This window comes from Tyto alba, unplaced genomic scaffold, assembly GCF_018691265.1.
Source record: "Tyto alba isolate M040663 unplaced genomic scaffold, T.alba_DEE_v4.0 Super-Scaffold_16, whole genome shotgun sequence".
NCBI classification, from domain to species: domain Eukaryota; kingdom Metazoa; phylum Chordata; class Aves; order Strigiformes; family Tytonidae; genus Tyto; species Tyto alba.
The window spans coordinates 15,020,613-15,048,460 of record NW_024881278.1 but is presented as its reverse complement, the minus strand read 5'-3'; the positions used below and the strand labels follow the sequence as shown (position 1 = coordinate 15,048,460).

Sequence of the window (27,848 nt, the reverse complement as noted above, 5' to 3'; positions counted from 1 at the left end):
GGGATGTCGGGCCGGGCGGGGCCGGGGCGGGGCTGTGGGACCGGGGCGATGTCGGGGATGGCGGCGGCGGTGGCGAAGGAGCGGGCGGCGGCGGCGGGCGCCGGGCGGCACGGCCACGCCGTCCCTTACCTGGGCCAGGATTTCGGGGTGCTGCGGCAGGAGTGCCTGCGGGAGGGGCGGCTCTTCCAGGACCCCTCCTTCCCCGCCGGCCCCGCCGCCCTCGGCTACCGAGAGCTGGGGCCCAGCTCCTACAAGACGCAGGGCGTCGCCTGGCGCAGACCCACGGTAGGGCGGCGGCGGCTGGGGGGAGTCCCGGTAGCATCATTCCGCCTTTTCACCCGACTTTCCTCTTCCCCCCTCCCCGCCTTAAATTAGGTTGGATTTAATTCTGTGGGGCCTGTTTGCAATCCACCCCCCCCCCCGACCCACCTGGAGGCGCGTCTCTCCGGTCGTGGCCCGGCCCCGGGTTGGGGTGAGACCCGCTGCCCCCTCCCCCTGGGCGGCTGCAAAATCCCGGTGCGCCCGTTTTGGGAGGCTGGGGCTGCTCTGAGCACTGGGGCTGTCCCTTCGCCCGGGCTCTAGGCAGGCAGGGTAATGGGCTCCATCTGGAAAACGAACAGCAAAAAAAGCCGTTTGCCTCTCCGGCCCGAATTCTCCGTGGGGATAAACCTCTTGCTTTGGGTAGCGCTCAGGGGTGTCGCTTGGGATAACTCTTTCCCTTAGCAGAGAGATGACGAGCTGACTGCGATGTGGAGGTTTCCTTCTGGAGCCCTTGCTTAGCCCGTGCCTCTGGCTACCAAAGCAGCCCTGCCTGGCCACAGGAGCCAGCGGGTCAGATGGACTCCGGGGTGCTCAGGCGTTTTCTGAAAGACCCTGACGTAGTCAGTGGTGGGGAGGTAATAGCAGAGCGGTGTGTGCACATGTGTAAAAACGCCGTGGAGCTCCTGGCACATACTGTGAAGTGAGATGGCTGCCCACAAGCTTTGGCCACCAGCTCCCGTTCTCACCGCGCTTTAGCATCTCTGGTGCCCGCACGTGTTCCCGACCCGCTCCGTCTCTGTGGTGTTCATCTGCTGTGGTCAATCGTGTGTTTAAATTTGCAGCAAGTGAGGCCTTGTTCCTTCCCTTACCTGTGGATATATGTAATGCCAGGCTTGTTTTGTTCCCAGGAGCTGTGTTCCAGCCCCCAGTTCATAGCCGGAGGAGCCACTCGCACAGACATCTGCCAAGGGGCCTTAGGTAAGGTGGAGGCAGAAAGATGAGTTTTCCTTGCAGGTGCTGCCCCAGGACACCACAGTTTATATTAGGCTGTAACTCTGTAACTACATCATTTTGCATCCTACCAACTCTCTTCATATTAGATCAGATCTTTCTTGCCTTTCCTCAGCAGCTGAAGGTAGGGACCATGTGTGTTTGGCTGCTGAGCACAGCCTTGCTGCTTGCACCGAGCAGGGGTGGCACAGACTGGTGTGGTGGCTTTTCTGATCTCTAACAGTTCCTTTCATGTCCATCTGCCTGAGAGTAGCTTGACTAATTTCCGCCTTTAATAGTCTGCTTAGAAGAGCAGTTGAGTGCATAGTGGTGTGTTTCTTTCCCCAGTGAGAAAGAGTGGTGTCGAGCAGGGGGAACACCCTGGAACCTGGAGACATGCAGTGCAGAAAAAAAAAAAAAAAAAAAAAAATTATAAAGAGGGGTTCCCAGCTGCTCGCCAGCTCTTGAGGAATACAAAACAGGGGTATTTCATGAGGGATGGGCCAGCCTGTGAGCCCTCTGCTTTTGACGTGGCTGCCACCAAGTTTGTGCAATGGCAGCCCCTGGGGCAGCTGCTGCGGAGGATCCCCGGGCGCTGCGGGGAAGCCCCAGGGGACAGCGGGAAGTGGGTGGCTTAACCTGGCTGTGCCTGCACAGCCATCCCAGTCTCACAGCCCCTCTCCTGCCTTGCCAGCCAGAAGGGGTTTTAGTTGGGTGCCTCCATGCCTCTCCTCTGAGAAGGCAGCATGGAGGCTGGCGAGGAGGGCAGCCACGGGGATGTGAGAGGAAATAAGCTGAAATGGAAGCAGTGAGACGCCTATTTATTCCGTAACTTTAGGGAGAGGGTTTTAGATTAGGCTGATTGCGTGGTCAAGGGAAAGCTCTCAGTGTAGGGAAACGTGACTAATATGTGCTGTGCGTTGTGCTTTTGCGGTGAAGTTGGCAAAGGAACAACGTTCTGCTTGTTTGCTTCTCATTGGCATAGTATTAGCTATGTTGCGGATTCTTAGTTTCTAGTCCTGCTGCTGCTATTTGTGTTTTCATGTACGAAAATAAAATGGATAGGGAAGCTTATTCCACATGTTGTGTGCTTATGTTTTCTTTCAGAAGTTATTCAGGTTGGTGCTTTAACAAATAAATACAATTTGTGTAGAAAGCCCTAACAATGAAATATACTTAGATTGTGAATTTAGTTCTCCTTGTGCCCCAGTATCACCTGTGGCATGGATTAGGCTCTGTTGTGTCATTGGTGAAGTCCTTGGCATGTCACCAGCCTCCTTTCTGTGCTCTCTCTGTCCGATATCACGTCTCCTACCATGACTGCTTTGGCATAAAGCACATCCCAGTGCTTAACACACAGGCCAAATATCTGTCCTTTTTTTTTTTTTTTTTTTTTTAATTTTTATTATCTTATTGTGAAACATCACAGCTAAGGAGTAGTTCAGTGTGAACTGACGGTTTATTGTAATGCCATTTCAACAGCTGTCATTCTGCATAGATGCTAATTTCTGAAGGCACTTAGTTGCTTTCTGCCTTCTGCAGGCTTCCAGCTTTTCTATCCAGATGTTGTGGCAGCAAGAGCACTGTAATGAAAGATTTGTAACTTAGCAGCAGCAGATCCATGACTTGAAAACTAATGCCAAACCTTGGTTTAAATTGATGAAAGCATTTGTTGTCTTAATGATCTTTGGACCAGTCAGATGTTCACGTGAGCTTATACGGTACCACCAAAGGATATGAACTGACTCACAGCTTGTATTATATTATCTCCTGAACCAGTAGTTGAATAGAAGGTTGTTAATGTTCTTGCTTGTGTTACTGTTTTCACCATGACTAAATACTGCTATGACTCACCTCACTATCTTCTTAAGAATCTGGGCAGGATTTTGGTATTATATGACAGTTTAGTGGTTGATTAAAAATTAGATGCTATTGATTTTTTTCTCTATATAACCATTGAGTTACTAAGCGCCTGTATTGAATCTCTGGGTTTTTTTCATACAACGAGGCTAGCAGATGTGCTATACAAATGTTTGGGTTTTTTTTTTTTTTTTTGCCACTGCCTCATCTCACACCTGCATTTACATAGATACATTTGCTTGAGCTTCTATTTACTTGAACTTTGTGTGCTGAGACTGATGTCTTATCACATGTTTGGAAGTTACAGAGAAGACTGCACTGGAAGATGTCAGGTGCTGTTGGAAACCTGTACTTTTTATAATGTTGATTTTTTTTCTGTAGGAAGCTTTTGTAGTCTTATTTATCCCCCAAAAGGCTTGATCACAAGGCAGTAGACCTATACCCATGTGGAGTTTCATCGCTGTTGCTCAGCCATTCAGAACATCTTGGGATACTACAGGGACAGATGAGGCATCCAAAGCACATGTGCCCATGGCTGCTGCAACAGGCTTCCTGGCAGGGGCTGTGTAACTGCACAGCTCAGCTAACGAGCAGTGGAACCTATGTTCCCTTTAGCCCAAGAGTCTCTGGTCTGTGTGCCAGGTGTAGCCTATAAATCTGTTTAATTGTTTTTGACCTGGTCTGTATGATACTGAGATGCATAAAAGGCACAGCTGATCATCAGCACAGAAAAGGTGGTCCCCTCATCAAGGCAGCAGTTCATTGGGTTCTCCAGACACTTAAAATTTTGACCCTTGGGCTTTGGATTATCCTTTATTCTGTTTTTATTGCTTTTTAGGAGAAACTTTTAAAGGTGAGCATTTGGAGTTATTTCTGCGGTATCAGATCTGAAGTCAGTGATGGTATTTGGCTCAGAAGGGCAGCACATGGGATGTGGTGACTCATTAGAGCAGAGGGGAGGAACCAAAGCCACTGCCGAGAGGAAGCTTATTCACCCTTAACCGCCTTCTTTGGAGGGGATGTCACCATGGTATCACAACACTGGGGCATACACAGCGCAGTAGCTCTCATCTGCTGTTTAAACACAGGTATCTCCTCCTCAAATAAAAATGTGTGGAAAATTAATTGGGTAAGATTAATTTAGAAAATTGCATGGTTTTCCCATGCTGGCAACCACTGTACTGTAAGTGGGTGGCCACAGCCTCATGTTCCTAACCAGAAAACTTCCTGGAGTCTCATGGTAGTAATATAAAGACATTCAGCCATTGATGTAATTGTTAATCTATAGCTATGGATGTTTTGAAATAATGACATGTCTGTGGTTGGCTGAATGTACATTTTCTCTTTGACCCCATATTCTTATGTGGGCTGTGCAGTGACCGGAGGAGCTGCCTCTTGCTTACAGCCCTCCAAGCACTTCATGGGGATGCTTTGCTTGTCTTTGCTCTCCAGAATGGCCAATTTTATGCCCTTATGGCTACTTATGCTTGCCTGGCAATTAAATTTTTTGTAACATTTATAGCTGGAGATTGGGTAAATACAGAGATGGATGTATAGAAATAAGAATTAAAACACTGATAGCAGCAGAAAGGAAGCATGACAGGAAAAAATAGTACTTCTTGTTAATATAAATAAACTCACAGCCTGATACTATTCCCTTTTCTGAAAACCTTGTTCTGCCCATTGTATTGTGCATTTACAAAAATTCTCCATGGTTAACCTCACCTTGCTAACACTCCTTTCAAATTCTTCATGTAAGAAACCTCTCTGTTAGCCTCCTCTTGGACTTTCCTTCTCTATCAAGGGAAAGTCGCTGTCAAGAGCCTTACTTAAAAGTAACAGCTCTTACAGTTAAGGCTATTTGGTAAAGACCCTGCTCAGGCTTACTTAATGCAGACTAAAACTCCAGGTATTATCACAAGATCTGTCCTCATCCAGGCTTTGAATTATCAGGTCTACTTTTAGTGATGACTGTTCAGCAAGGGAGAGATGATATCCTGACTGTTGAGCACTTTTAAGTGTGGAAACCAAAGGGTGATGTGTCTCCCATATATGCTGCATCTGCTTTTTAACCTCAAGAAGACATTGTCTAGAGTTGTCTGAGTTAAGATCTATGTTTGTCTAACTCCAGATTTTCCTTAGAAACTAGTATAAAGCTCAAGAGAGAGATTTTACAACAAAGCCTCCTGCTTCTTTCTCCTCATGTCTGCCTTGATGGGACAGCTAGAAAGTAAAGGAAATTCTGTATAAACTCTGCCTATGGGCTTAGATGTCCTCTGGGGGGAGTTCCTCCTCCTCAAACTTCAGTGCTTCTTATCTACAGAGGAAATCTGACTCAAAGATGTATTATAGCATTAAAGGGTATATGCTCTTAATTTAGATGCCTGAGCAGCTTCTTGACCAAGGCATCCTAAGCTACTGTGGTCATGTCAAGCACTTATTCTTTCATCTGTTCTCTGCCTGCCCAGGCCCTGCCTTGTTTATGGAATAGAAACGCTAATATTTTTTTTGAAGAGTGGTGGGACAGCTGCCCTCTGAGCCAGACTTGCTACTAATTTAAGTCAGCACAGTTTTTCTGAGGGTAGTAACACCAATGTCAAATGCCCTGGGGATCTCTTGGAATAGTCAAGTTTGCCTGGTCTAGTGAGGCTGTGCAACATGAACTCTGGTTTAATGCTGCAGGTTGAGCAATAGAGAGGAAAAACACCTCCACAGCTGACTCTGAACAAGGGGCATAGGACACGCCTCCAGCTGCTTCCACCGACCCGATCCGGCGTGCACAAAGTGCCTTCAGCTCTGCCTCCAGCCTTGTTGTAGAGACCAAGAGCTGTATGGTCTTGCACAGCTGTACCTTAGGACCAGCACAGTGGTGCTGAGCAGGCTGAGTTTCTCTCTGGGTTTACCTGATTTAGTCTGAATGAGAGCATGAATCTGCTTAACCATGTGAAGACATCCTAGTAATCTATGTAAGCATACCTGTACTACTTTTAATCTAGCTAGTGTAGATCTGAGATGCCAGAGAGTCACTTCACCTCCAAGTTGTGTGTGTCTGTCTGTAAAAGCCTTGCAGAGCATGGGATGTATGCCAGGGTTGTTCTGCTGCTCAGGCAGGCACCTGTCTGTGGCTTCTCAGTTTTTTGGCTTCTATACTGAGATGAGACTGGTTAACCTACCAGTTTGTATATTCATGACTTGTCTCATGCTTGTTCTCAGTGTTCAGAATGCTTTGAGACTGCTGTTTGTTAGAAGTTGAATGTCTCACTAGGGCTTGCTAACTTTTTCCAGGTGTGAATGATAGCTCCTGCTGGAGCAGGAACACAGTGTCACAGCAGAGAGAATGAAGATCCCTGCTCTTTTCCTTTTTCTTTTAGGATTTTGTTGGCCTTAAACACCCAGTGGCTCCTGGGTGCTAGAAGAGGAGTATTTGTGGGGGAGGCCAAGGGTTATCTGCTGATGTGCAGTGCTGGGGTTGATGGAGAACGCTCAGCTCTCCTGCGGTGTGTGCTGATTCAGGGCACGTGTATATTTACATCTCTCCTGTTTTCCCACAATGTCTCTGACATACAGTATTTCTGCTGCCAAATGCATAACAACCTACTGCTTAGTTGATCCAGACTAGTTCTCTAGTCACAAGCTGTAACCTCTAATTCAGTAAGGTGACAGAAAGACTTTTTTTTGTCTGGGATAATGAATTGACCTGCTACAAGATGAGTGTCACTGGGAGAAAAACAAGTTAGGGAGGAAGGAGTGGAGACAGTATGATATTAATTCAGAGTTAGTATGGTATTAATTCAGCCTAACCCCATAAGAGCCCAGTCAAAGTGCCAGGGCTGTTCTCTAGCAGCAAGTTGTCCCTCAGACTTTGAGAACCCCAACTCTTGTTCAGAAACTACCTGTTTTGGAGACTTAATAAAAACAGGTATCCTTGCTACAGAAAGGATCTCTGAGCAGTCTATCCCAAATGATTACTGTGTTATCAGGTTGGTTTGAAGACTCCTTGGAAAAAAAAAAAAACAAAAAAACAACCAAACAAGAACAACACAAAAATAACTTTGTGCAGTCAGGCTGTGTGTGGGATAGCACAGATCTAAGATGAACTGAAGTTAAAGTCCTGTTGTTGCCTTTTGACCAAAGGGTTGGTTTGTTTGAGCCCTTTAACTTCCTCCTCTGTAAGGAGAATCACTGTGAAGGTTAACTGCTAAAGCCCTCGCACAGCCAGGGGACAGAGGATCATACTGTTAATTGTAGATTAGCCCAACTAAAAATGTCTCTTAGTATCTTCTGACCCAAATCTCTTCCCCAACCAGCACATTTGCTGTGCTTGGCGGTGCCTCGGGATGTACCACGGCACCAGAAGGTGCACAGCTCCCAGGAAGGAGGGTCTTGGTATCATGAAGGAGGCTGCAAGAAGACTTGCCATTTTGTGGGGTGAGATGGATGTGCTGTCACAGCGGAGTGAGGGGAACATCCTTGTTGCTTCATAATCTGTCACAAGAGAATGGCAAGGTGACTTTTCTGCATGAAAAACTTCTGTGACATGATGATTTATCTATTGCAGTACAAGCAGCCAGAGGCAGGGCTGAAGGAAAAGCTTTATGTTTGGTTCTTCCCCTCTAGGTTGTGGAATAGTAAAAGCATCTCAGGTTTTGAAATTATTCTGCATTTTCACATCTTCCACCTTTTGTGAGATGTGAAAAGGGCCATGGAACAAATGTCAAGCATAGAGCTGCTGCTGGGGATCAGCTGTGAAAAGCAATGAGCAGCCTGGAGGGAGTTGCCCGTTGTCTGTGTTCTTCCTTGTGCTGAGTAGTGATGGGTTTGGTCCTGAGGGTGGCCCTCGAGAGCTGCCTTAGAATTAAATCTGCCATTTGAATCCCAGCCTCTCACCTGTGAGCTTTTGACCCTTTTCCTATAGGAGAGAGCTGCCTGTATAGAGAGCACTGCTTTGCTGGCCTCTGAATTGCCAGAAGCTGCAGCTGGTTCGCGTTTGTTGAATCAACACATTGCCACAGGACCATTTTCTGGGATCTGATGTGTAACACTGACTTTTGTGTGTTCACAAAACAAGGCAACAGCAAATCTGGTAACCGTAACAAGGAGTTTTGTGTTGGGCTGCGGGAGTTGGGGGATCAGCTGGGTCTTTAAATCTCTAGTCACCTTGCTAATGGGCTGCAGGAGGCCTGTAGCTGAGCAGAAGGGTAACCACTCTGTTAAAGTAGCACTAATTTCTGAAAATAATTACAAAAAAAACAGAGGTAATGTTTATATAGTTGTGGTCGTCTCCTTCATCTGCTTGGTAGGAGATGGTGTGGAAAAATACTGTCCAGACAGCCTGGGCCCTGGGGCTCTGGTGCGCAGGCGCAGTGTATGTTGGCTCCATCCCAAGAAGGGTGAAGAGGTGTGTGGGACAGGGGAACAGAGCCTGCCTTCAGACCTTTCCTGACTCTGTGGTGACTAGCACCAGAGACAAGATGTGGACTAAACAGAGAGGCCTCTAGCAAGAGCCTCCAGAGATGTGTAAGGTGAAAGGAGCTCCTATTTGATAGGAGGCTGGCAACAGACCTTAAAGGGAGCTTGTCTGTAGGATAAGTCTCTGGATGGCAAGTCAACAGGCATTTATTAAACATGAAGGAGGGAAAGGAAAAGAGCCTATGCTTGAGAAGACACTGGCCTTTTGAGGAGAAACTGCATCCCTGAGTACCTGCATGTGCCCACAGGCCCTGTTCTTTGCCTTTTCCCCATGCTTCCTAACCTGTAGACATTCAATTGAATATTAAGTTTTCTTTCAAACAGTCCCAGCATGGGTGATAACTGTGTTGGTAGATCATAAAAAGCCTGCTTTTACTTTTCTTTTATTACTTTGGTCTTGAGGAAATGCAACACTTTCCTGGAAATGGCAGGTATTTCTGTACATATGTTTGATCTGTCATGGAGGTAAAGTGATGGGAGGGATCATCTCTTCACAGCTGAAGTGATTATTGGTTATAATGCACAATCCCTTTGCAATACAAAAAATAAAGAATAAAGTTTGAATAATGAAAAGTGTTTTTTTTTATTTATTTCTTTTATACAGGGGACTGCTGGCTCTTGGCCGCTATTGCCTCTCTCACCCTGAATGAAGAAATTCTGGCCCGTGTTGTTCCCAAAGACCAGAGTTTCCAGGATAAATATGCAGGAATTTTCCACTTCCAGGTAGGTGGAAAACAGCCCTTCCCCCTCAGTGCTGTTTTCCAGGAGCCAGTGTTGCTGGCAGTGTGTCTCTGTGTGGTGTTTCCTGCAACACTGAGGGATATCAGAGCCAGGCAGAAAAATGGAGATATCCAAGAAGGGTGATGATGGTGGAAGGAAGAAAACCTCTAACTGAAGTGCTGGGAGCTGGGGCTGTCTTTGCGGTCCTTCCCCCATCGGCAGATCCAGCTGAGGATGTGCATTCCTGAACAGGGTGGGCGAAGCTGGCTTTGAGAGGGATTGCTTTTCCTCTAGGAAATCGGTGTTAGCAGATAAACATCCCGGTGACCTGAGCACACAGCATGGGGTGGTGACGAGGCGGTTGTGCTCTCTTTCCAGTTCTGGCAGTACGGGGAGTGGGTGGACGTCGTGGTGGATGACAGGCTGCCCACCAAGAACGGGGAGCTGCTCTTCGTGCACTCGGCAGAGGGCAGCGAGTTCTGGAGCGCGCTGCTGGAGAAGGCCTATGCCAAGTGAGTCGAGGCCAGGCTTTCACCCCACGCAAATCTCCCAACGCCTCTGCTTCCCCATAGCATCCTCAACAGCACGGATACTATGCATTTAGAATGTCAGCCTAATTATTAGCCTTTACAGCTTCTGGGGTATCCCACAATGGCTGCTTTAATAAAGCTTTGCTGACAGGTGCTTAAGACAAGTAGCCAAAAGTACTGGCTTTGTTGCTAGCCAAGAAAAATAGCCCTTGCATCTCATGGCAAGGCTGTTCTTAGAGTGCTGCCTCCTGTCACCAGGGCCTGGGAAGCTGTTTCACACGCTCTACGCACCTGTGAGGTCTTGCAGCTGCGGTGCTTCAAAGTGCAAAGCACACCAGTCCATGTGCCCAAGGTGAAGATGCTGAAATCCAAATTTCCAGTTTTGGGATGCTCAGGGAAGAATTCTGCTGTCTAGCATTACTATTTCAACTGGCTTAAATTGAACTAATTTAGATCAGCTGAGACCCATCATTGTTAAAGGGATTAAAAGACTGTGTGCAACTAGAGAGACTAATTTTTTGGTCTTGATTTTTTTTAATACTATTTTTTCTTCAAGTAGAATTCATGATTTTTGTCATTGATACAACTAAACCTGCAACCTGTATACATGATTGTGTATGCTGGGCTTTCTACGTACATAGGTCTAAGAAGCAAAGCTGAGTGGAGGGCGTGTTCGTAGCTGCTGTGGTGCTGTTGAAAGCAGAAATGCTGTGATTGTTGGCACGACTGAGTGCCCCTCTGCAAGAGCAGAGAATAGGGAACCTGATGGCTGTGTGCGTGAGAAGAGAAAAATAAGAAGCCTGATGGTTGTGTGTGCATGTTCCCTTTTGTGCAGGCTGAATGGATCATATGAGTCACTCTCTGGTGGCACTACCACCGAAGGCTTCGAGGACTTCACTGGTGGAATTGCGGAATGGTATGAGCTGCAGAAAGCACCACCCAACCTCTTCAAAATCATTCAGAAGGCACTTCAGAAAGGCTCTCTCCTTGGCTGCTCCATTGACGTGAGTTAGCGGGCTCATTGCTGGACACTCGGCTCTTGCTGTGCACACAGGCAGCTGGCGGGAGGTCCCGTGGTCCATCTGCAGGAGGTGCACATGGGATGCTGGTCCCCTCTGCCTGTGCTTCTCTGCTTTTCCTTGTGTCTGGAGGATTTGACCCAAGAGCATGAGCCAGGCACGTGCTCTTCTGGGGGTTAGGTTGAAATGTAGACTTAATTAGTTCATGTGTGAAAGCTTGTTGCCTCCCTTGTGTTTCTTCCTCAAGACCTAGAGCTTTCACTCTTTCATAGGTTCATGGTAACAGATCATACAGGGAACTCATTAGGGGTCCTGATAAGCATCTTTGTTCTTAAGAAAGCCTGTAGCTCGGCAGCAGGTTGGTACAGGCTGAATGGTTTTGGACAGAAAGCTGCTGCTAATGGCTCCTGCAGTCAGATGCTCAGAGGTGGCAACCTCCATCTTTGTGTCACCTTTTTTGTCACACACGGTACCAAAACATTCCCTCAAAATCTGGGCTCTGTTCTTGAAGCAGGGAGGCTCAGACAGTTAGGAGGCCTTTAGAAGGCTTTGTGAGAAAACACATCGTCAAAGGCTGAACCTGAACGAAAAGAAGGGGAACTTGGATCCTGCCAGTAATGATTCAACATCACTTTTAGCCTTACTGAAATGAGTCTTACATATTGTTACTGTGATAATCACCTTCCTCCCAAATGAGATTACATTTTAGTTCTGTCTAAAGGGAAGGTAAACTGTTTATAAAAACTCCATAATATGAATTCAAATGTTTCCTCCCATTTTTCAAGTTAAATCAGAGTTACAGGAGAGGGAAGCTTCACAGCAGGAAAATCACTTGGTTAATGTCAGCATGCAACTTTGCAGCACTTTTGAGGCCCGTTTTACTCATTTTCATTTAGATAAGAATCTGACATCTGGATTTTTGCCTACAAATCTCATGTCAGGGGTGGGGGGGAATAAATATATTCCATTGTTGGTAAGTGCTGACACTTTCTATATTGTAAACTAATTCTTGTTGAGCTTAGCCTTTGAAAAAATCCTGTAAAATGTTTCTGTGTCTTCTGTGAGATAAATAGGGACACAAAAGTTAAGCATTACATGGAGAGTGCACTGCGGGGTAGTAATAGGGCATGAATTGACAGCAGGAATCCTGCCTGTTTGATCCCACCCTCTCTTTTTTTTAAGCTTCAGATATGCTTGTTTAAAGATCACACATTTTCTGAATGGTAGGAAAGCAATGACAACCATACATTTCATAGAGGGTTAAGCATTATTACAGCAAGATGTCAAGCAGTCACTTTCTAGAAAGGAGTGACTTTTCTGTGCAGTGTCTATAGGCCAGACTGCCCAAGTATTGTAATGGCCACAAAAAAGTGAGAGGGTGGTAAGCCTTCAGGTATAAATGGTATCCAGAGTGCAGCCTTTTCCCTTGCTCCCCTGCTTGGCAGATCCTAGGGTGACGGTGCTGGGGAAGGGGGAGGGAACCTCCCACCCATGCACTGGAGTTGAAGGGGTGTTTTGACCTCGAAGCAAAGCGCTGGGGCTTGCTGGACCTGGGTGTGATCCCTGGTGATGGCTGGGCAGCCTCAGGCCAGTCACCCCTGCATTCCTCCTGGTCCCTTGAGAACACAGCGTTCATCACATGCATCCTTTTTGGAGATGCACGAGAGGGGATGCACCTCACCAAGTGCTTTGTAGCCAGGAGGGAGCTTTGCTGTAGTGCAGGGCTTTTGGTGCGCACCCTGTGCCACGGATCCCTCTTGTTGCCTCTGTGCAGCAGCTAAACCACCCCGGCAGCCTCTCAGCGAGATTAAAGCCCCATTGGAGGGGGAATCTTTGCTCCATTGGGTCCCTGGCATGTGGGAAGCCATGCTCACCAACTTTCTTTTCTCCTCCAGATCACCAGTGCGGCAGAGACAGAGGCAGTCACTTCCCAGAAGCTGGTGAAGGGACATGCGTACTCGGTCACCGGGGCAGAGGAGGTAGGTGTGCCACCCCAAAGAGGTGAAATGCAGCAAGCTTTGTGCATGATCCTCCCTAGGTCAAGGCAGCCACAAATTCATCTTCAATGTTGCAAGTTCTTGAGTATCACCCATTTTGTCAAATCGGGTTTTGAGTCCCTTCTTTCCGAAGGAATACTAAATTAGTCGGTGTGTTTTGGATAAGCACAAACTTTTCTTCTTGGGGGTCTGACCAGAAAAAAGTGGTGGTGTTTTTTTTTTTTTTTTCTTTTTCCTGAGCATTGCTATTTCCCAGTGAGTGGAGTGGTGGGAAGCTCTGTGCAGAGGGCACACTACCCTCTGCTGGTGACTGGGCCCGTCAACACATTTCTATATAGCGGGCAGCACTGTACCTTAAACACACAGCAAGATGTGTAAGAGACGTGTGCCAAGCTAAAAAAGTAAATATTATTGTCAGTTAAATGCCTGCTAAACGGTGCCTTTCAAGCAGGGCACGGTGTTCAAACGCAAGGTGCCTGTCCAAGAGTAGGTAACTGGTGAGGGTAAGACAGGTGAAAACAAAGGAAGCAAATCGTGGCATCCTTCCACGTGTATAATGGACTCTTGGTTACTTCACCGATAATTGTTTCTGAAATAATTTCTGAAGCTTCGAAGTGAGGTGTAGAGAGCCGCTGGCATGCTGTGCTGAGATAGACACTGCTAACGGGCAAGTTTATGTGCTTGCATTTGATCCTCTTCTCACAGCAAAAGCAGTGAAGAGGAAGTTTGACCTTAATTCACAAATAGGCATGATTTAGCCAGGCTTTTATCTTGGAGATACGTACAGGCTCTGTAAGGACAGTTCATCTTGGGCATCAGAGCATCATATCTGGACTCTGTGCAGTCCTCTTGACTTTGGGCTCTAGAGGTATGCCAGCTCCTTGGAGTAGTGCCGTGTGTTCCCAATAAACACGGGGTGTTCCCCCTGCAACTTGTGCAGCTTTGCTTAGCCTGGCCTCAGCCTGTGCAGAGATCAGCAGGTAGCAGGCAGTGCGAGGAGGGGCTGCCACACTGCCGGGCATTCCTCTGCTCAAAGGGGGGTTGCGGGCAGACTGCCTACCCCATCACTTGTAACAGGCTCATCTGATATTATATGGGAGAGGGGGGGGAAAAGCATTTGAACGTGAAAAGGCCATTTATACACAGATGACAACTTTAGAGAAATATCCCTTTTTACCTGCTTTTTGGCAGTTCTGTAGCAGCTTTGCATTCCCTTTGCTTGAAATCCTGTCAGAGGTAATTTTTTTAGCAGCACAATACAGACATTTTGGTTATTGTGAGCTTTGATTTGTGCGTGCTATAAACCTACTCTGTACAGGCTTGGGTGTGTGGAGCTCATTCAGAATTGGTTTGACTTTCATGGCTTTTGGACTAGATGAGTGGATGTTTGTGTATATAGGTACACTTTAGCATTTGTGTGGCACTGAGATACTTACTGTCATGTAGTTACCTTAGAAGAGGTGAAAGGGAGTGCAGTGCTGAGTCCCTGGGTATCTCTCCATATGCTTCTGATCCCATCAGGTGAACTTCCGAGGAACAGTGCAGAAGCTGATCAGAATCCGAAATCCCTGGGGGGAAGTGGAGTGGACTGGAAAATGGAATGACAAGTGAGTCAAAGGCTTGTGTGTTGCCCGTAGGCTTTTACTGCAGGGTCTGATGGCTCCTACAAGCCTCTCTGTAGTTTCTGCTTCTTTAACAGCCCCGGTTCAGTGGTGAGCTACCAAAAACTTTCTTTCTAAAATGGCTTTGAAAATCCTTTTCTGTTGTTAGCAATGAAAGCCAGAGTTTACTTAATTTTGTGGCTGGACAGTATTTGTTCTGGATCTTCCTTTTCCTAAAATAAAGCTGTGTCAGTCAAGGCACTAGCACTTTCTGCAAATAAAACTCTTTCTGATCCTTAGGTTGGATATTTAAGAAGTGAGGTATTGAATATCCCAGGTCCCTGTGTTTTAATTCTGCTGTGGTTTGAGACCCCTGGAGCTGCTGTCAGCTAGATAGATATTTTGGAGTAGTGCAATCACATGAAGCTGTAAGAAAGCAAAATCATTGTGCCAGACCAGCTCCATTAGGATCTAACCTTTACCCTATAGCTGATGGGTTGTCTTTCAGCTGCCCGAACTGGAGTGGCATTGACCCTGAGGTGCGGGAGCGGCTGACCAGGAGGCATGAAGATGGGGAGTTTTGGTAAGTTGCACTGGGTTTCCATTCAGGCTGAAGGGAATATCTTCTCCTCTGCTTTCTTCACAAAATGTAACCTCTCCCAGTGCATTGTCCAAGATGAGTGAGCAAATTCAATGCAAATCCTCATGCTAAGTAACAGTGTGAGAGAGGAAGGCTAGACAAGGTGGTTGTATAGAAAACCTGTCCATCCTAAGGAGACGTTGCCTGTGGCATTGCCTCCCACAGGATGGCGTTCAACGACTTCTTGAGACACTACTCCCGGCTGGAGATCTGCAACCTGACTCCAGACACCCTAGCAAGTGACAGGTACAAGAAGTGGAGCCTGCTGAAGCTGGATGGGAACTGGAGGCGAGGAGCCACTGCAGGGGGCTGCAGGAATTACCCAAGTAAGAGCACCTGGTCACCACTGTGATGGAAGAGACCCTTTATACTTGTCCACTTGTACTTTCTCTGGGTGCTGCTTCTGGGAACTGATTTGGGGTGGCCTGTGGGGGAGGAGGAGGAGGATGTACCTGGAATATCCAGCACTGATGTCCAGAAAGTGCAAGTGTTTGGGAAATGTGGCTCCCTGGTGAGTGTCTAGTTGTGGTTGTAAAGGCTGGGGAGGGGATCGTTTTAGTTTTTCTTTCTCACAGCTGATTTTGGAAGGTAGAGCCACACCTGTCCTAGCTGACAGGTATGTATCAGCATGGTTGCTTTCAAAGAAGCCTCTGAGCAGTTTGCATAAATCCACTTCCCAGACACTTTCTGGACAAATCCACAGTATTTAATCAAGCTGGAGGAAGAAGATGAGGATCCTGATGATCCCGAGAGGGGCTGTACTTTCCTCATTGGCCTGATTCAGAAGCACCGGCGGAAGCAGAGGAAGATGGGAGAGGACATGCATACCATCGGCTTTGCAATTTATGAGGCAAGTAAGGCAGTACAGGTGCATGGGAAGAAATGTAAAACTCGCCCTATAAATGAGGAAGTGCAATTCTCAGACTGGACTTTCTATCTAAACTCAGCTGGGTTGATCTGGACACCAGCCACAGCAAGGAAAAGTCCACTTTAGAAGATTATCCTCCAACAAAACAGTGGTCAAGAACAGGGACAAGTGCCCAAAGAGATGATGGAATATGCATTCCTAGAAATATTCAAACCTAGACTAGACAAGGTCCTGAGCAACCTCATCTAACTTTGATATAGGTCTTGCTTTGAGTAGAGGGTTGGACCAGATGACTCACAGAAGCTGCTTCTCACCTTTAATAATCTGCCTTTCTAAATGGAGGAGCAGAAAAAGTATTTTAAAAAAAAAAAAAAAAAAACAAAATTAAAAGTGCAGAAATCCAGTCTGACCTTCACTAGTCAGGCTGTGGTGCAAAGCAGCAGAATGAGAGCAGCCGTGGTAGGGATGTGACCCTAGCTGGGACACCTGCGCTAGCTTGGGAAGTGTGATCCCAGCAGAAAATCCAGCCAAAGCACCTGTAAAGCTCCTTCTGCTGAATGAAGGGTCAGAAATGTGTCTATGGTAACTCCTTAAGCAAGACATTTTGTTCAAAGGTGCAAAGCAACCATGTTTAACTGGCAGTGGAAGCAGGACTAAGGGTCTTGCTTGTGGGTTGCTCTGTAGCTGTAGGCAATATGTGCGACTGCTTGCTTTCTCGATATCCCAGCTTTGGAAGATCTTGTCAGAGAATCTGGTCCCTGTAGGTAAAAAAGGTTTAAGTCAAAGCTAGGTCCCCTGAACCCGCAAGGAAACAGAAAACCACATTTTTGTCTTGCTCAACCCCTGCCTCCTCTCCTGATGGTGGAAAGGTTGGGGGGTGAAAGAGAAGGTGGGAAGAATAGTAGAGAAGCTGAGTCTACAGAAAATATCATAGTGGGCCAGAGGGTAGAGGGTCAGCAGGTAAACCCTGACCGGCCTGGCTGTGCCTGTGCCCACGCTGCTGTGGGTGAGCCTCACCAGCCTCCATGATGGAGCTGGGAGCTGACGTGGGCTCAGCGTTCACCTACCCCCTTGAGCTGAGTCTTTTTCAAGAGTGTGGATGTGCCCACCAACCAACAGTGAAAAGTAGCAGCCTTGGAGCAGCCATTCAACAAGCAGGTAACTCTCTACTTTTCTTCTTGCAGGTGCCCCCAGAGGTATGTAGCATGCATTGGTGGTCAAGGTGCAGACTTGGGGCTGAATGGCTTGTGGGAATAAACGGTTCAGAGGATCTTCCTTCACTGCTGGACAACCTTGACTGTGCAGAGTATAAGATTAGAGGCTGTTTATTCTGGAAGGGGCCTTGAGCCCGTGTTGCGTTTTCAGAGTGTCTTGGATTGGGATGAGAGCTCTCTGTACTGCAGAAACTCACCAAAGCTGCTCTTCCACGTGTCTTCTCCCAGCCCAGACCCACGCCTGTTCCCCCAGAGCACAGCTGCTTTTCTCAGGCTTGCACAGAGTTCGTGTGTGATGAACAACTAATATTCCAGGGAGGTGTTGAGTTTCATTTCCCTAAGCACTGTCTTTATGGGTTTCTCTCTGTTTCTACTGGCAGGTAGCTAATATCATGCCCGGGGGGCCAGAGGGAGGTGACAACACAGCGATGCCTGTGCAGTAGGAGGCAGGGCTGCAGATGGCTCCGGGCTGTTGCTCCTCAGAAGAAGGAGTGAGGTTGAGCAGAATGCCGGGGTAACCTGGCCAAGGGGCTCGCTGTACCTGTGAGGGTACATGGGAAGCTGCTGGGGCACCTCACGGCTCCCGAGGCTACCCTCAAACCAGCTGCTGTTAATGTGAAACCTGGTTGCATCAGGAGAGGAAATGGTGCTGCCAGTTAATTAAATTTCTTATGTACCTTTTGAATGCCTTAGCAGTACTTCGTCAGTCTCTCAGCTCTCACTCTAGCGGTCCAAAAACCTGATTTCCATAAAAAATGAGGATCTAACTACAGTCCCATGACTTTACTTTTCCCCAAAAGGTGGAATTTTATCTCCCACCATGGCAACGGGTTTGACAGGTTTTGCATTCTTAAAAATCCAGGAGGACAGGAAGGGGGAGGTTTCTGCACGTCCCTGATGTTTGTTTCTAGAGCTGAGCTAGCCCACCTGTATGACCCTGCGCAGAAGGGTTTGTTCTGGAAGATGTTACACTCCAAATATGCTTTTACAATGCACAATGCTTATTTTCATCTCGGAGCCCTCCGTAGGCAGGCTCCTGGCCTTAAGGCAGCCTGACCTCAGAGGCAGAGCTGAGCTGCAGTTCCCTGGTGGCACCAGCTCCAGGGACCAGAGGGACATGGGGCACGAGCCATCCTGCTTTACAGAACAATAGCTGGTGGAAGTGTTTGCCACATGTCTTCACACACCATTCATCATGGGCAAAACATAAGCCTATTCTGAATGATTTATTGAGGTGATCTGCAAAACACGTTTGCAGCCACAGCTCAGGAGTGCTGTGGTGGGATGCACCCTCCCCCTTTCTGTTCTCTCTTTAGTTCTGTTGAACTGACATTATTTTTTTTTTTTCATACATGTCTAGTTGACATATCTATTATATTTTTAATTTTTAAATGCAAATACATGCAAACTGTGGTTGTTTTTTTTTTTTTTTCCTCTTTAATTTCTTTTCATAAGTTTTCTGGCCAGACAAATATTCATCTGAGCAAAAACTTTTTCCTGACCAACAAAGCAAGAGAAAAATCAAACACTTTTATCAACCTCCGAGAAGTGCTGAACCGGTTCAAGCTCCCTGCAGGAGAATATATCATCGTGCCCTCCACCTTCGAACCCAACAAAAATGGGGATTTCTGTCTGCGAGTCTTCTCTGAAAAAAATGCAAACTCCACGTATGTAGCTTTTATTTGTAACCATATGAAAGCGGTGTGGGCACATGGGTGATCTCTGGTCCTTCTTGCAGGGGTGGGAGGGTGTAGCAGCCCAGGGCTGGGGTACATTGGCTTCCCACAGGGAACGGGGAGTGGGGACACACAACTATCCTGCGTGGATGGGGTCATGGCAGTTCTTGTTTGTCCCCGATTTTGTCACGTGCAACTGAGGAAAATTTGAGTAAACTTAGCGGGCAGGAATGGTGGAAGAGAAATGTGTAGAATAAATAGTATAATAATTATTATAATGGAATATTATTGTTGTTATTGATATTATTGTTGTTGTTGTTATTATTACCACCAGCCCTACCTGGGCAGACACTTTCTGTTGCTGGGCTGTAGGCAGGTGGGTGCCACAGCACACGTTGGTCTGTGGAGGGAAGAAAGCCCCAGAGCGTGGAGGGCTGGGCTCCCTTCTTCGGAGACAGAAATGCTTGTGCTTTCAGCTGTCTGAGAACACACTGGTCGCAACCATTGATCTCACGCCTTTGGGATCAGGCTGGAAAAAAACTCAAGATACTTGCTCAACCAGATGGTTCATTTGCTAAAATCAGAATGGGGTTTAATGGAACTGACTCAAACCACACTTAGCTGTGAAGCTGGGAAAAAATCTAGATGTGTCGCATCTCAAAGATCAGCTGGGCTAAGGCCTTGGGAAGGGGTGTGGGATCCTTTGTCTTAAGTTCCCTAATTCGAAGCCAGCAAAAACCTTTCTATTATTCTGTAATCTTTTTGTTGCACATTTCTGTAGCAGTGAGAAAACTGGGAAATAAGTGTTGTGAAGGTGTGATGCTCCCACAGCACCTGGCGACAGCATGAAACACTTCTCCCACTCTGGCATGCCCAAATGACTTTAAGGGTCTCACCTTTTTCTGTTTTAAAGAAAAAGGAAAAAAAAAAAAAAAAAAAAGTGACTAGATAAAGTTTGATTTATACCTGAGAGCCTGATCCTGGGCTAAGGTCTGTAGGCAGTGGTACTGAGTGACCCAAAGGGCTCTATCTGACCCAAAATCCTGCCCGTGGCTCTGCAGGATGTTGCAGTTTGTAATGTGTTTTGACACTCTTGTTGCCAGAGCTGGCAAAATACTGCTTTCACTGGTGGTGTGCAGTGTCCGTGGCTGGCTAATCCAGTAACTTTTGAACACTCATTCTCATCATGTAAAGAACTTCTCTTTAACTGAAACTTAAAGGAAGGGCGTCAGAAAAGTGTCCTGTTTTGTTTATAATACTGATTTCTTTATTTTTCTAGGGTTATAGATGATGAAATTGAGGCCAATTTTGAAGAGGTATATCTTCACTTAAATGTTTTAAATGGAGATGGCTTTGTCATAAATAAGTGGGGTTGGAGTGCCTGTTCCTGTGCAGGGCAGCATTTTTCTGTAGGCATTATCAAGAACTTTTGCCCCACTTTGGAAACAGATCTTTCAATATCCACAGTTCAATGTCCAGCAAATGGAAACATCATAAGCAATGATGGAAACATGTGTTGTCCTTTATCCAGAGTGGTGAGCTTGGGCTTCCCAGGTAGGGGAGATCAGGTATTCTCTGCAGAGGTAACTGGACCCATGGGAAATTCCCTCTGTTCTCCAGGAACCCAGGAGCACAGCCCTGTAGTCGTAGGGGTGTTTTTGCATGTGATATTGTTTCCATGTGGCTCACCATATGTTTAGTCTTGCTAGAGCTGAGGATGTTTTGCCTACTAATGCATCTTACCCCTCTGTGTGATATTTTTTTCTTTCTTTTTTTTTTTTTTCAAGATGAAAACTTACATTTTGCTTTCTTTTATTTAGATGAAGACAGCTAGTCCAACAGTAGTAGTAGTAGCAGTAGCAACAGTAAAGTTCTGAATTTGGTATTGATTTTTTTAATAAAATAAAGAATTTTTAAAATTTTTAAAGGTTTTTTTTTTTGGTTGGTTGGTTTGTTGGGGGTTTTTTTTTAGTAAAAGTCATTGCAAAAGTTCTTAATTCATGCAGTGTTTGCAAGGCCAGCATTTTGTGGCGCCCCTGAAAATAAAACTGATAAAAATCAAAGTAAAAGCACCCTGTACTTTCAATTTTGCCGTTTAAGTTATGTTTTACCAGGGGCAAGGAAATGCATTAAGTCCTCCTCAGGCAGAAAAGTTCCTCCTTTCCATATTCTCTGTTTCTCTCTCCTAGACCGAGATCAGTGAAGATGACATTGAACCCAGCTTTAAAAAGCTTTTTGGACAGCTAGCAGGAAGTGTGGGTATTCTTCTGTTGACATCTTACTGGTAACATGGGTGAGTGGGTAAGAGAGAAGCCTCCCCCAGGATGGAGTTTAGTTCTCGTGCTGAGTCAGATTTCAAGCATGTGCATAACTGTGCACGCAGAAATCTACGTGGTTAACCGTCTGCTTACACAACGGATTTGTGAGCCCCTCAGCGAGCAATCTTTGCTCCCTTTGAACTACAGGCTCGACTTTTATCTCTGCGGGTCCCTAATTCTGTGCCTTGGGCAGAGTGCTTGGTGCAGGCCCATGGGTTCCTGCGGGAGATGATGAAGGCTGGGCTGTGCCTTCTCCTGGGGCTGCTCTCGCCTGCCCGAGGGCTGGGGCAGACCCCACAGCCCGGTGTGATGGTGCCTGGGAATTGATGGTGCTCCTGGGAGGTGGGGAGAGCTTACCGCTTGCATTTCCAGCTGAGGGAAACAAACTCCAAGGGATGTCTGAGCTTCGGCCAACTCTCCCAAAGGACTCAGAGGCTGCTTAAGAGATGGAGTCTGCAGCTCACAGTGGAAAACTCATTTTTCTCTTTTTTTTTTTTTTTTTTTTTCCCACAGGACGCAGAGATCTCCGCTTTCGAACTGCGCAACATCTTGAACAAAATCATAGCTAAACGTAAGTCCCTTCCTCCAGCCGCGGCTGAAGCTGGCCACCAGCGGGTTTCCAGCGTGGCCGTGAGAGCACAGAGCGCACCTCTGGCCGGAGCAGCCAAATCCCTGGGCTCTGCCCCGGCCCCGTGGCTTGGCTCCCCGCAGGGCCCCCGCCACGTGCCATCTCTGCCTCTGCTGGGGGCTGCAGAAACGCCGGGCTGCGCCTGCACCGGAGGGGTGTTTCACAGGGCATGTGCTTTGGCAGGGAGCGTATGGGTGCCTTTTATCCCTGCATCTGCTGCTGGGAATTGGCTGCCAGGAGGATGGACGGATTTGCTTAGTGATTGATAATAATCAAGAGGAAGTATTGCTGCTACTTTAGTATTGAACCACTCAGGATTCAAACAGTAGCCCAGCTAATGGTCTGGCGTGTCCCTGAGGAGGAGGAGAAACTCTGAAACTCTGCTCATCTTTTTTCTGTGAAGTGTTTTAGAGCTTGGCTCTGCGTTATTTTCCTTTCCATTAAATAGGGTTCAAGAAATAAGTTCTTGGAGAAATGTCTCTTTAATTTCCAAGGTGAAATCCTAGCCGGGTAGCCAGGACTGCGTTGTATGTCTGTGCGCACCAGCCAGTTAGCAAAGGTGTATTGCTGGTAACCAAGCTTGACTTAACGTTCTTCCCTTGCATGAAGTTACCTACCACTGACCTCGATGGGTCAAAAGTCCATGTTGTCCACAGAAGTCCACCCTTGTCTTTGCAGGCAGACATTAGGGCAGGAAAGCTTTATCTCTGTCTCTTGCTGCTTTAGCACCCCTACAAGCTAGACTAACCGGGCTGTTTACTTGGGGAAACATCACAGCTAACTTTCACCCTAAGCTTCTTCATCAGTTGCAAAGGAAGCTGCCGATGCCATGGAAGCAAATAAGGGTCGATGTGCATACACTGGTTACAAAGCTCATGAGCTTTAGGAAGGTGCTGTGATACAACATGCAATGATAATCCTGTCTTTTGTTCTTTCTTTACAGGCCAAGATATTAAATCTGATGGTTTTAGTATTGAGACATGCAAAATAATGGTTGACCTGTTAGATGTATCCTTTAAGGCTGTTTCTGTTCTGCCTGTGGTGAAGTAGATGAGCTGCCTTTGTGGTGGTGGGTCCATACTGATGTACTAGTGACTCCTGGCGTGGAGAAGCTGGTTTTACCCTGTTTCCCCTGAATAAAAGTGGTAGCCCTTGCTATTACTGCTGACTGTCATTCTCTCAGGCAGTGGGGAAAATCCATTATCAAGCAGGATGATCTGCTTTGAAGTCTTCCCAGCTGCTCTGTATTCTGATTTAGCTGGGGACAAAGTGATGTTTGTGCTGGGAAAAGGCACCTGGCTCTCAGCGTGGTGTAGCCTTGGCTGCAGAGTTGGAACATGCACATCTGAGTGCATTTCACTGCTCTGTTACCTGGCTGGGGTTGGCAAGGGCACTGTGAAGCCATGAGGACTTGGCAGATAGAAAACAAGGGAAACAAATAAGGGAAGCAGAGTGTGTGCTGAACTGTAGGAGCTTTTACTCCTAAGAATAAGGGCAGAAGTGTAGGATGAAGGACCGAGTCTAAGAATAGGTTGTGTTCAGCTTCTCTGTGCGGTAGGAGTTGAATTGCATAGTTAGAAAAAGGGAAAATTACTGAAATAAAATGATGCTTTGCTATAATTTGGTGGAAAATACAGCAGTCTGTAGGGACTCCTTAGCAGTTTTTAGAAGAGATGCTATCACCAGGTTCTTTTGTTAGTTGTTTGTACGAGAACTTAAGCCCTCCAAATAGCAGGCTTGGTTGTGGCTTTTCCTGTTTATAATCCAGATTTAGGACTCATGCTCCTCTAACTGCAGGTGTTGAACCAACTGCACAGAAAAAAATGGCATCATCTTGGCTGTTTTATACATGTATTGAAAAGATACGGAGCTGCCAAAGGAGCTGCAGAAGGGACTTGTGAACTGATCACAGTTTAAATGAATCAGGCATCTTTATTGATTTAGAAATACATCTGGGACATCACTTGTGTATTCAACAGGATGGGTCCTTCAGAGGGGACCTGCATCCTTTTCTTAATTGCAATTTTTTTTTTTTTTTAAATATTAAGTCACAATTGTCCACGTAAATAAACCCAGCATAGGGAGGGGAAACCCCTTTTCCTTCCCTCCAGAAAGATGCCCTTAACTCAAAGAAGAATGACGGGAGTGGCAAACTGGGACTGAAGGAGTTCCACACCCTCTGGAGAAAGATTCAGAAATACCAGGTAAGACGCAGCCTTTTTGGGAGAACATGCAATCAGATACAATGTGTACCATCACGCTTCCCCAAGCGGGGCCTGTCCCTTCAGCTCACAACAAGCATTTGTGTCCTCAGTCCCCCGGGTTTTGTCCCTTGGAGTTCAGGGGTGTGACTGCTTGTCCTTTGGGCCCTTGGGGGAAGGGCTGAAGGAGTGGCTGCTTCTCTTCCTGCCTTACTTTCGGAGGGGTTTCTGTTTTGTTTTAACTCATGTCCAAATATGTTTAGCATTCCCACTTAACAGTGTGAGTTTGAGTTCGGTGTCAGTCTTGCCGCTTTGGTAGCGATAGTGCCATTGTGTATGGGTGTTCAAGGAATTCTCCAGAGTCTTTATCTGCTCTGGCTGCTGCATTAAAACAACTTACTTTCTAGAGCCAGTTTTAGGTGAACTCAGAGATAAGTACCTAGCCCTTCAGACCAATGTTGCAAATGCTCCTAAGTGATGTGCAGGCTGCATTTCAAAATGTTTGGCTTCTGACGAAAGCCAAAACACACTCTGAATTATTGACAAGTTTTGGCTTTGTGTTCTGCAGAAAATTTACAGGGAAATTGATGTGGATCGATCTGGTACCATGAATTCATATGAGATGAGGAGAGCATTGGAAACAGCAGGTATTTATATTGGTCTGTCTCTCTTTAGGATTGTATCAGTTTCAAGCTGGGTTGATAGATGCTCACTAGTCTCCTGTATATATCACTTGAAAGCTGGAAGATGCTGTGTTCCCAGACCTGGAAGGCCTCTTTAATCCAGATGCTCAGCCTGGGCTGTTGGCTTTGTGTAGCAGTGTCTTGCCACACAGGCACACTAAAAGCATCTCAAAGGAGTGACAGGTTTGCAGTTACTTTCTTTAGTGACCAGCTTTTGGAGAAGCACAAATAGCAGCAACAATCTGGTCTTGTAACAGCGTACTGTTGTCTTTCAGTGAGTCTCTCTGGGTATATGTGGGTTTGGCATAAGCTGGTAAAACTGGGATGCTGTGACCTAGGGAATGGAAGTGGCTTGACCAAGGGGTTGATGCTCACAAGAGCATTAAAAGAAGAGTCAGTTTGCTACTGCAAGTGCTGAAAAGCAAATCTGAGTTATGGTGAGTGAGAGGGGTACCACAGAGCCATACGATCCCCACAATTTAACTGATCTGGGGCCATCTTAACGTCTGTATCTGGGCTCTCTGGAGCTTTCCCCTCCTGTCACTGTATAAGATGAGGCAGCATTTGTTTTTGTCCCTAGATTTAGATGCTCTTTGGAAATAGAGATGCATTTGCCCACAGAAAGCTCCTGCTTCATCTTGGGTCTCAGTGGGCTGAGTCTGGCAGCCACCTCATCACCCAGGGAAGGACCATGAGCTGGAGCAATTGGCCGTGTCCCCTGGGAAACAGGAATGCAGGTGTGGGAGCACACACAGCAGGAAGAACACACGTGACCTAGTCACAGCTCTCGATTACTCCAAGTAGAGAGGGTGGTGTTGGGAGTTTACAAAATGGAGTAAATACTCTTAAAATTTGAGAATTTAACCAGAAGTAGCTAATTGAATTTCTGACAATGCATAAGGCTAGGGGATTTTGTTGGTTGGACCTTTTTGTATTTTTTTTTTCCTACTCTTTTTTTAAATCCTTGACATTGTATTTTTAGGGTTCAAATTGAACTGCCAGTTACATCAAATCATTGTGGCTCGTTTTGCTGACGAAGACCTCATCATTGACTTTGATAACTTTGTCCGGTGTTTGATTCGGCTGGAAACCTTGTTCAGTGAGTACATGCTTAACAACCAGACAGACTCTGTTGCTTCGTGTTTTCAAGTCCAGAATAATTTATTCAGAAAACTTTGTCCTGGAACCAAAGCAACTTCAAAGCTGAGCTGTAAATCCAGGCCATGCTGCTGAACCAGAGCCAGACAGTCTTCCATGCAAACAACTAAATGTTGATTTAAAACCAAAAATCAATGTAAACACCTATAGATTGACAAATAGTGTTAATATTATAGGCTGCACCATTAAAAATGTTCACTCTTGTTCTTGCACATGAGCATTCAGTGACTTTAGTGGCCCTTTCTGGTTTGGGGTGCTGACCGTTGCCATAAATTCTAGCATCTGGGACTAAATTCCTTTTCGATCCTGAAGCATAAGGAAGGAGAAGGCTTTCCAATTAGTTCCCATATTCATCCTTGTCTGTCATCTTTCTGTTACCACAGAAATGTTTAGAAAACTGGATACTGAGAAAACTGGAACAATAGAATTGAACCTCATTAATGTAAGTTCATTTAGCTCTGAAACATTTGTTGTCTTGTTTGGGGGAGTGGGGTGGTGGTGGTGTGTGCAGGAAAGGAGAGGGTTAGCAGTAGAAACTGTCCTGCTCCAGTCTGACTGATTGTAGCTGGTTATATGTATTCACCTATATGCTGGATTTATATAGCATGTGTATTTATAAGCAGTCTTAAAAAGGTTATCCTTTTAAAATGTACCTACATCCCACTGTATTCTCTAACAAGCAGGCCAGGTTACTTTGAACGTGATGCCACTTGGGCGGTAACTTTGGCTGATATGTATTCAGGCTTCTTTCCTGCCTTTTCTGTCAACAGGGTAAAATGTAGGTGCAGTAGTGACTCATGGTATTGACCACATCTGCTTCTATCTGCACCGTGTGTGCCCTTTACAAAGGACTAAGTTAGGAGAAAACTACCCTCCTACATGTGTTCAACTTGCTTATTACCTGAACATAATGTTTTTCTTGGCCTACATGAGGAATGTGCACATCATCCCAAAACTCTTCTGACTTGAGATACAAATTTAAATCATTCAGGAAAGATCCTAAAATTACCTCTGTAACAATAGAGTTTCTTCATCATGCTACAGGTATTCTTACTAAACTTAACCTTGGGCCATTTTCTTCTCTCTTATAGTGGCTGTGCTTTACTGTCATTTGAGCCACTGACATCAGCTAAGGAGACCTCAAAAAGAGCAAGATCAGGTGAAGATAAGCAAGCAAACATATAAGCAGCATCCTAACATGAATGTGCCTTAACTTATGTATGACAAATTTTGCACAGTTATAAGAAGGAAAGCGTTCTACTTCAACCACCTCATTTTTATGGATCTGACAGTCTTTATCTACTACTAACTATCCTCTGTACAAAAGCTTTAATTTAGTATAAATCAGTGCAATTCTTGAAAATACTGCTTTACTAATATCTGTGTATTTAAAGTGTTTTACATGACTTCTGGAAGAAGGCTCATTATAGCTTGACAGCCTGGTTTAATAAGTGCTTTTTGAACAACAGCTCCCTTCCCTCCTGTGTATCTGCAACTGGAAAAGGGATGGTATTAGATATCCCTGAATACTGGTGGTTAGGTAAGATATGGGTACCTTGTATGCTTTCTGTCAAGCCCCACCATTATTCTGATTAAATATTTGTTGAAGAATTTGAGTAGCAAATATATGTTTGACCTGACCAAACTAGATGGACAAGTCTTTCCCTCCTGACCATTGATGTGCCTGTAGCTGGAGGATATTGGCAACCAGACTCTTCCAAGAGAAAACCTGTGCTCTCAGGTGGAATCTTGATTTCCTGTATCTTATTTATCTTCCTTTGAAATACAAGAAAGTATTTAAATAAAAACAGTAGAAATAAAATTTGTATGACTTATTCCTTCTGCAAGTAAGCACAGTTTTTTTAGCAATCGGTCATCACAGAGCATCTTCAGAGCTGTTGGTGTCAGGAACAGAGTATGCTGCCTTTTAAAGGGGAAAAATGGCATTCTGGAGCTGATAAGGCACTGACAGGGATGCTGGGTGTGTGTCAGTTAATGAAATGCTAGATAGTCTG

At 46.0% G+C, this 27,848-nt stretch overlaps 1 protein-coding gene across 1 annotated transcript; it reads left to right on the top strand.

Moving 5' to 3' along the window:
• Positions 1-47: 47 nt before the first annotated feature.
• Positions 48-27,655, top strand: LOC104365796 (calpain-2 catalytic subunit). The gene is made up of 21 exons (XM_032989192.2): positions 48-285; positions 1,170-1,239; positions 9,185-9,303; positions 9,679-9,812; positions 10,666-10,834; positions 12,745-12,828; positions 14,368-14,453; positions 14,956-15,030; positions 15,253-15,413; positions 15,768-15,937; positions 17,140-17,151; positions 18,625-18,836; positions 20,125-20,161; positions 21,035-21,100; positions 21,677-21,734; positions 22,735-22,799; positions 23,927-23,995; positions 24,561-24,639; positions 25,658-25,774; positions 26,217-26,275; positions 26,925-27,655. The coding sequence occupies exons 1-21, from the start codon at positions 49-51 to the stop codon at positions 26,946-26,948; spliced, it is 2,103 nt and encodes a 700-aa protein (XP_032845083.2). The 5' UTR covers position 48; the 3' UTR covers positions 26,949-27,655.
• The last annotated feature ends 193 nt before the right edge of the window (positions 27,656-27,848 follow it).

What these genes read in the sequence shown, in the direction of transcription:
- LOC104365796 (XM_032989192.2), top strand. Translation starts at nt 49, where the DNA reads ATGTCGGGGATGGCGGCGGCGGTGGCGAAGGAGCGGGCGGCGGCGGCG. An exon ending in CATCTGCCAAGGGGCCTTAG is followed by an intron (nt 1,240 to 9,184) that starts GTAAGGTGGAGG and finishes TCTTTTATACAG; the next exon opens with GGGACTGCTGGCTCTTGGCC. An exon ending in GAGAGCATTGGAAACAGCAG is followed by an intron (nt 24,640 to 25,657) that starts GTATTTATATTG and finishes TTGTATTTTTAG; the next exon opens with GGTTCAAATTGAACTGCCAG.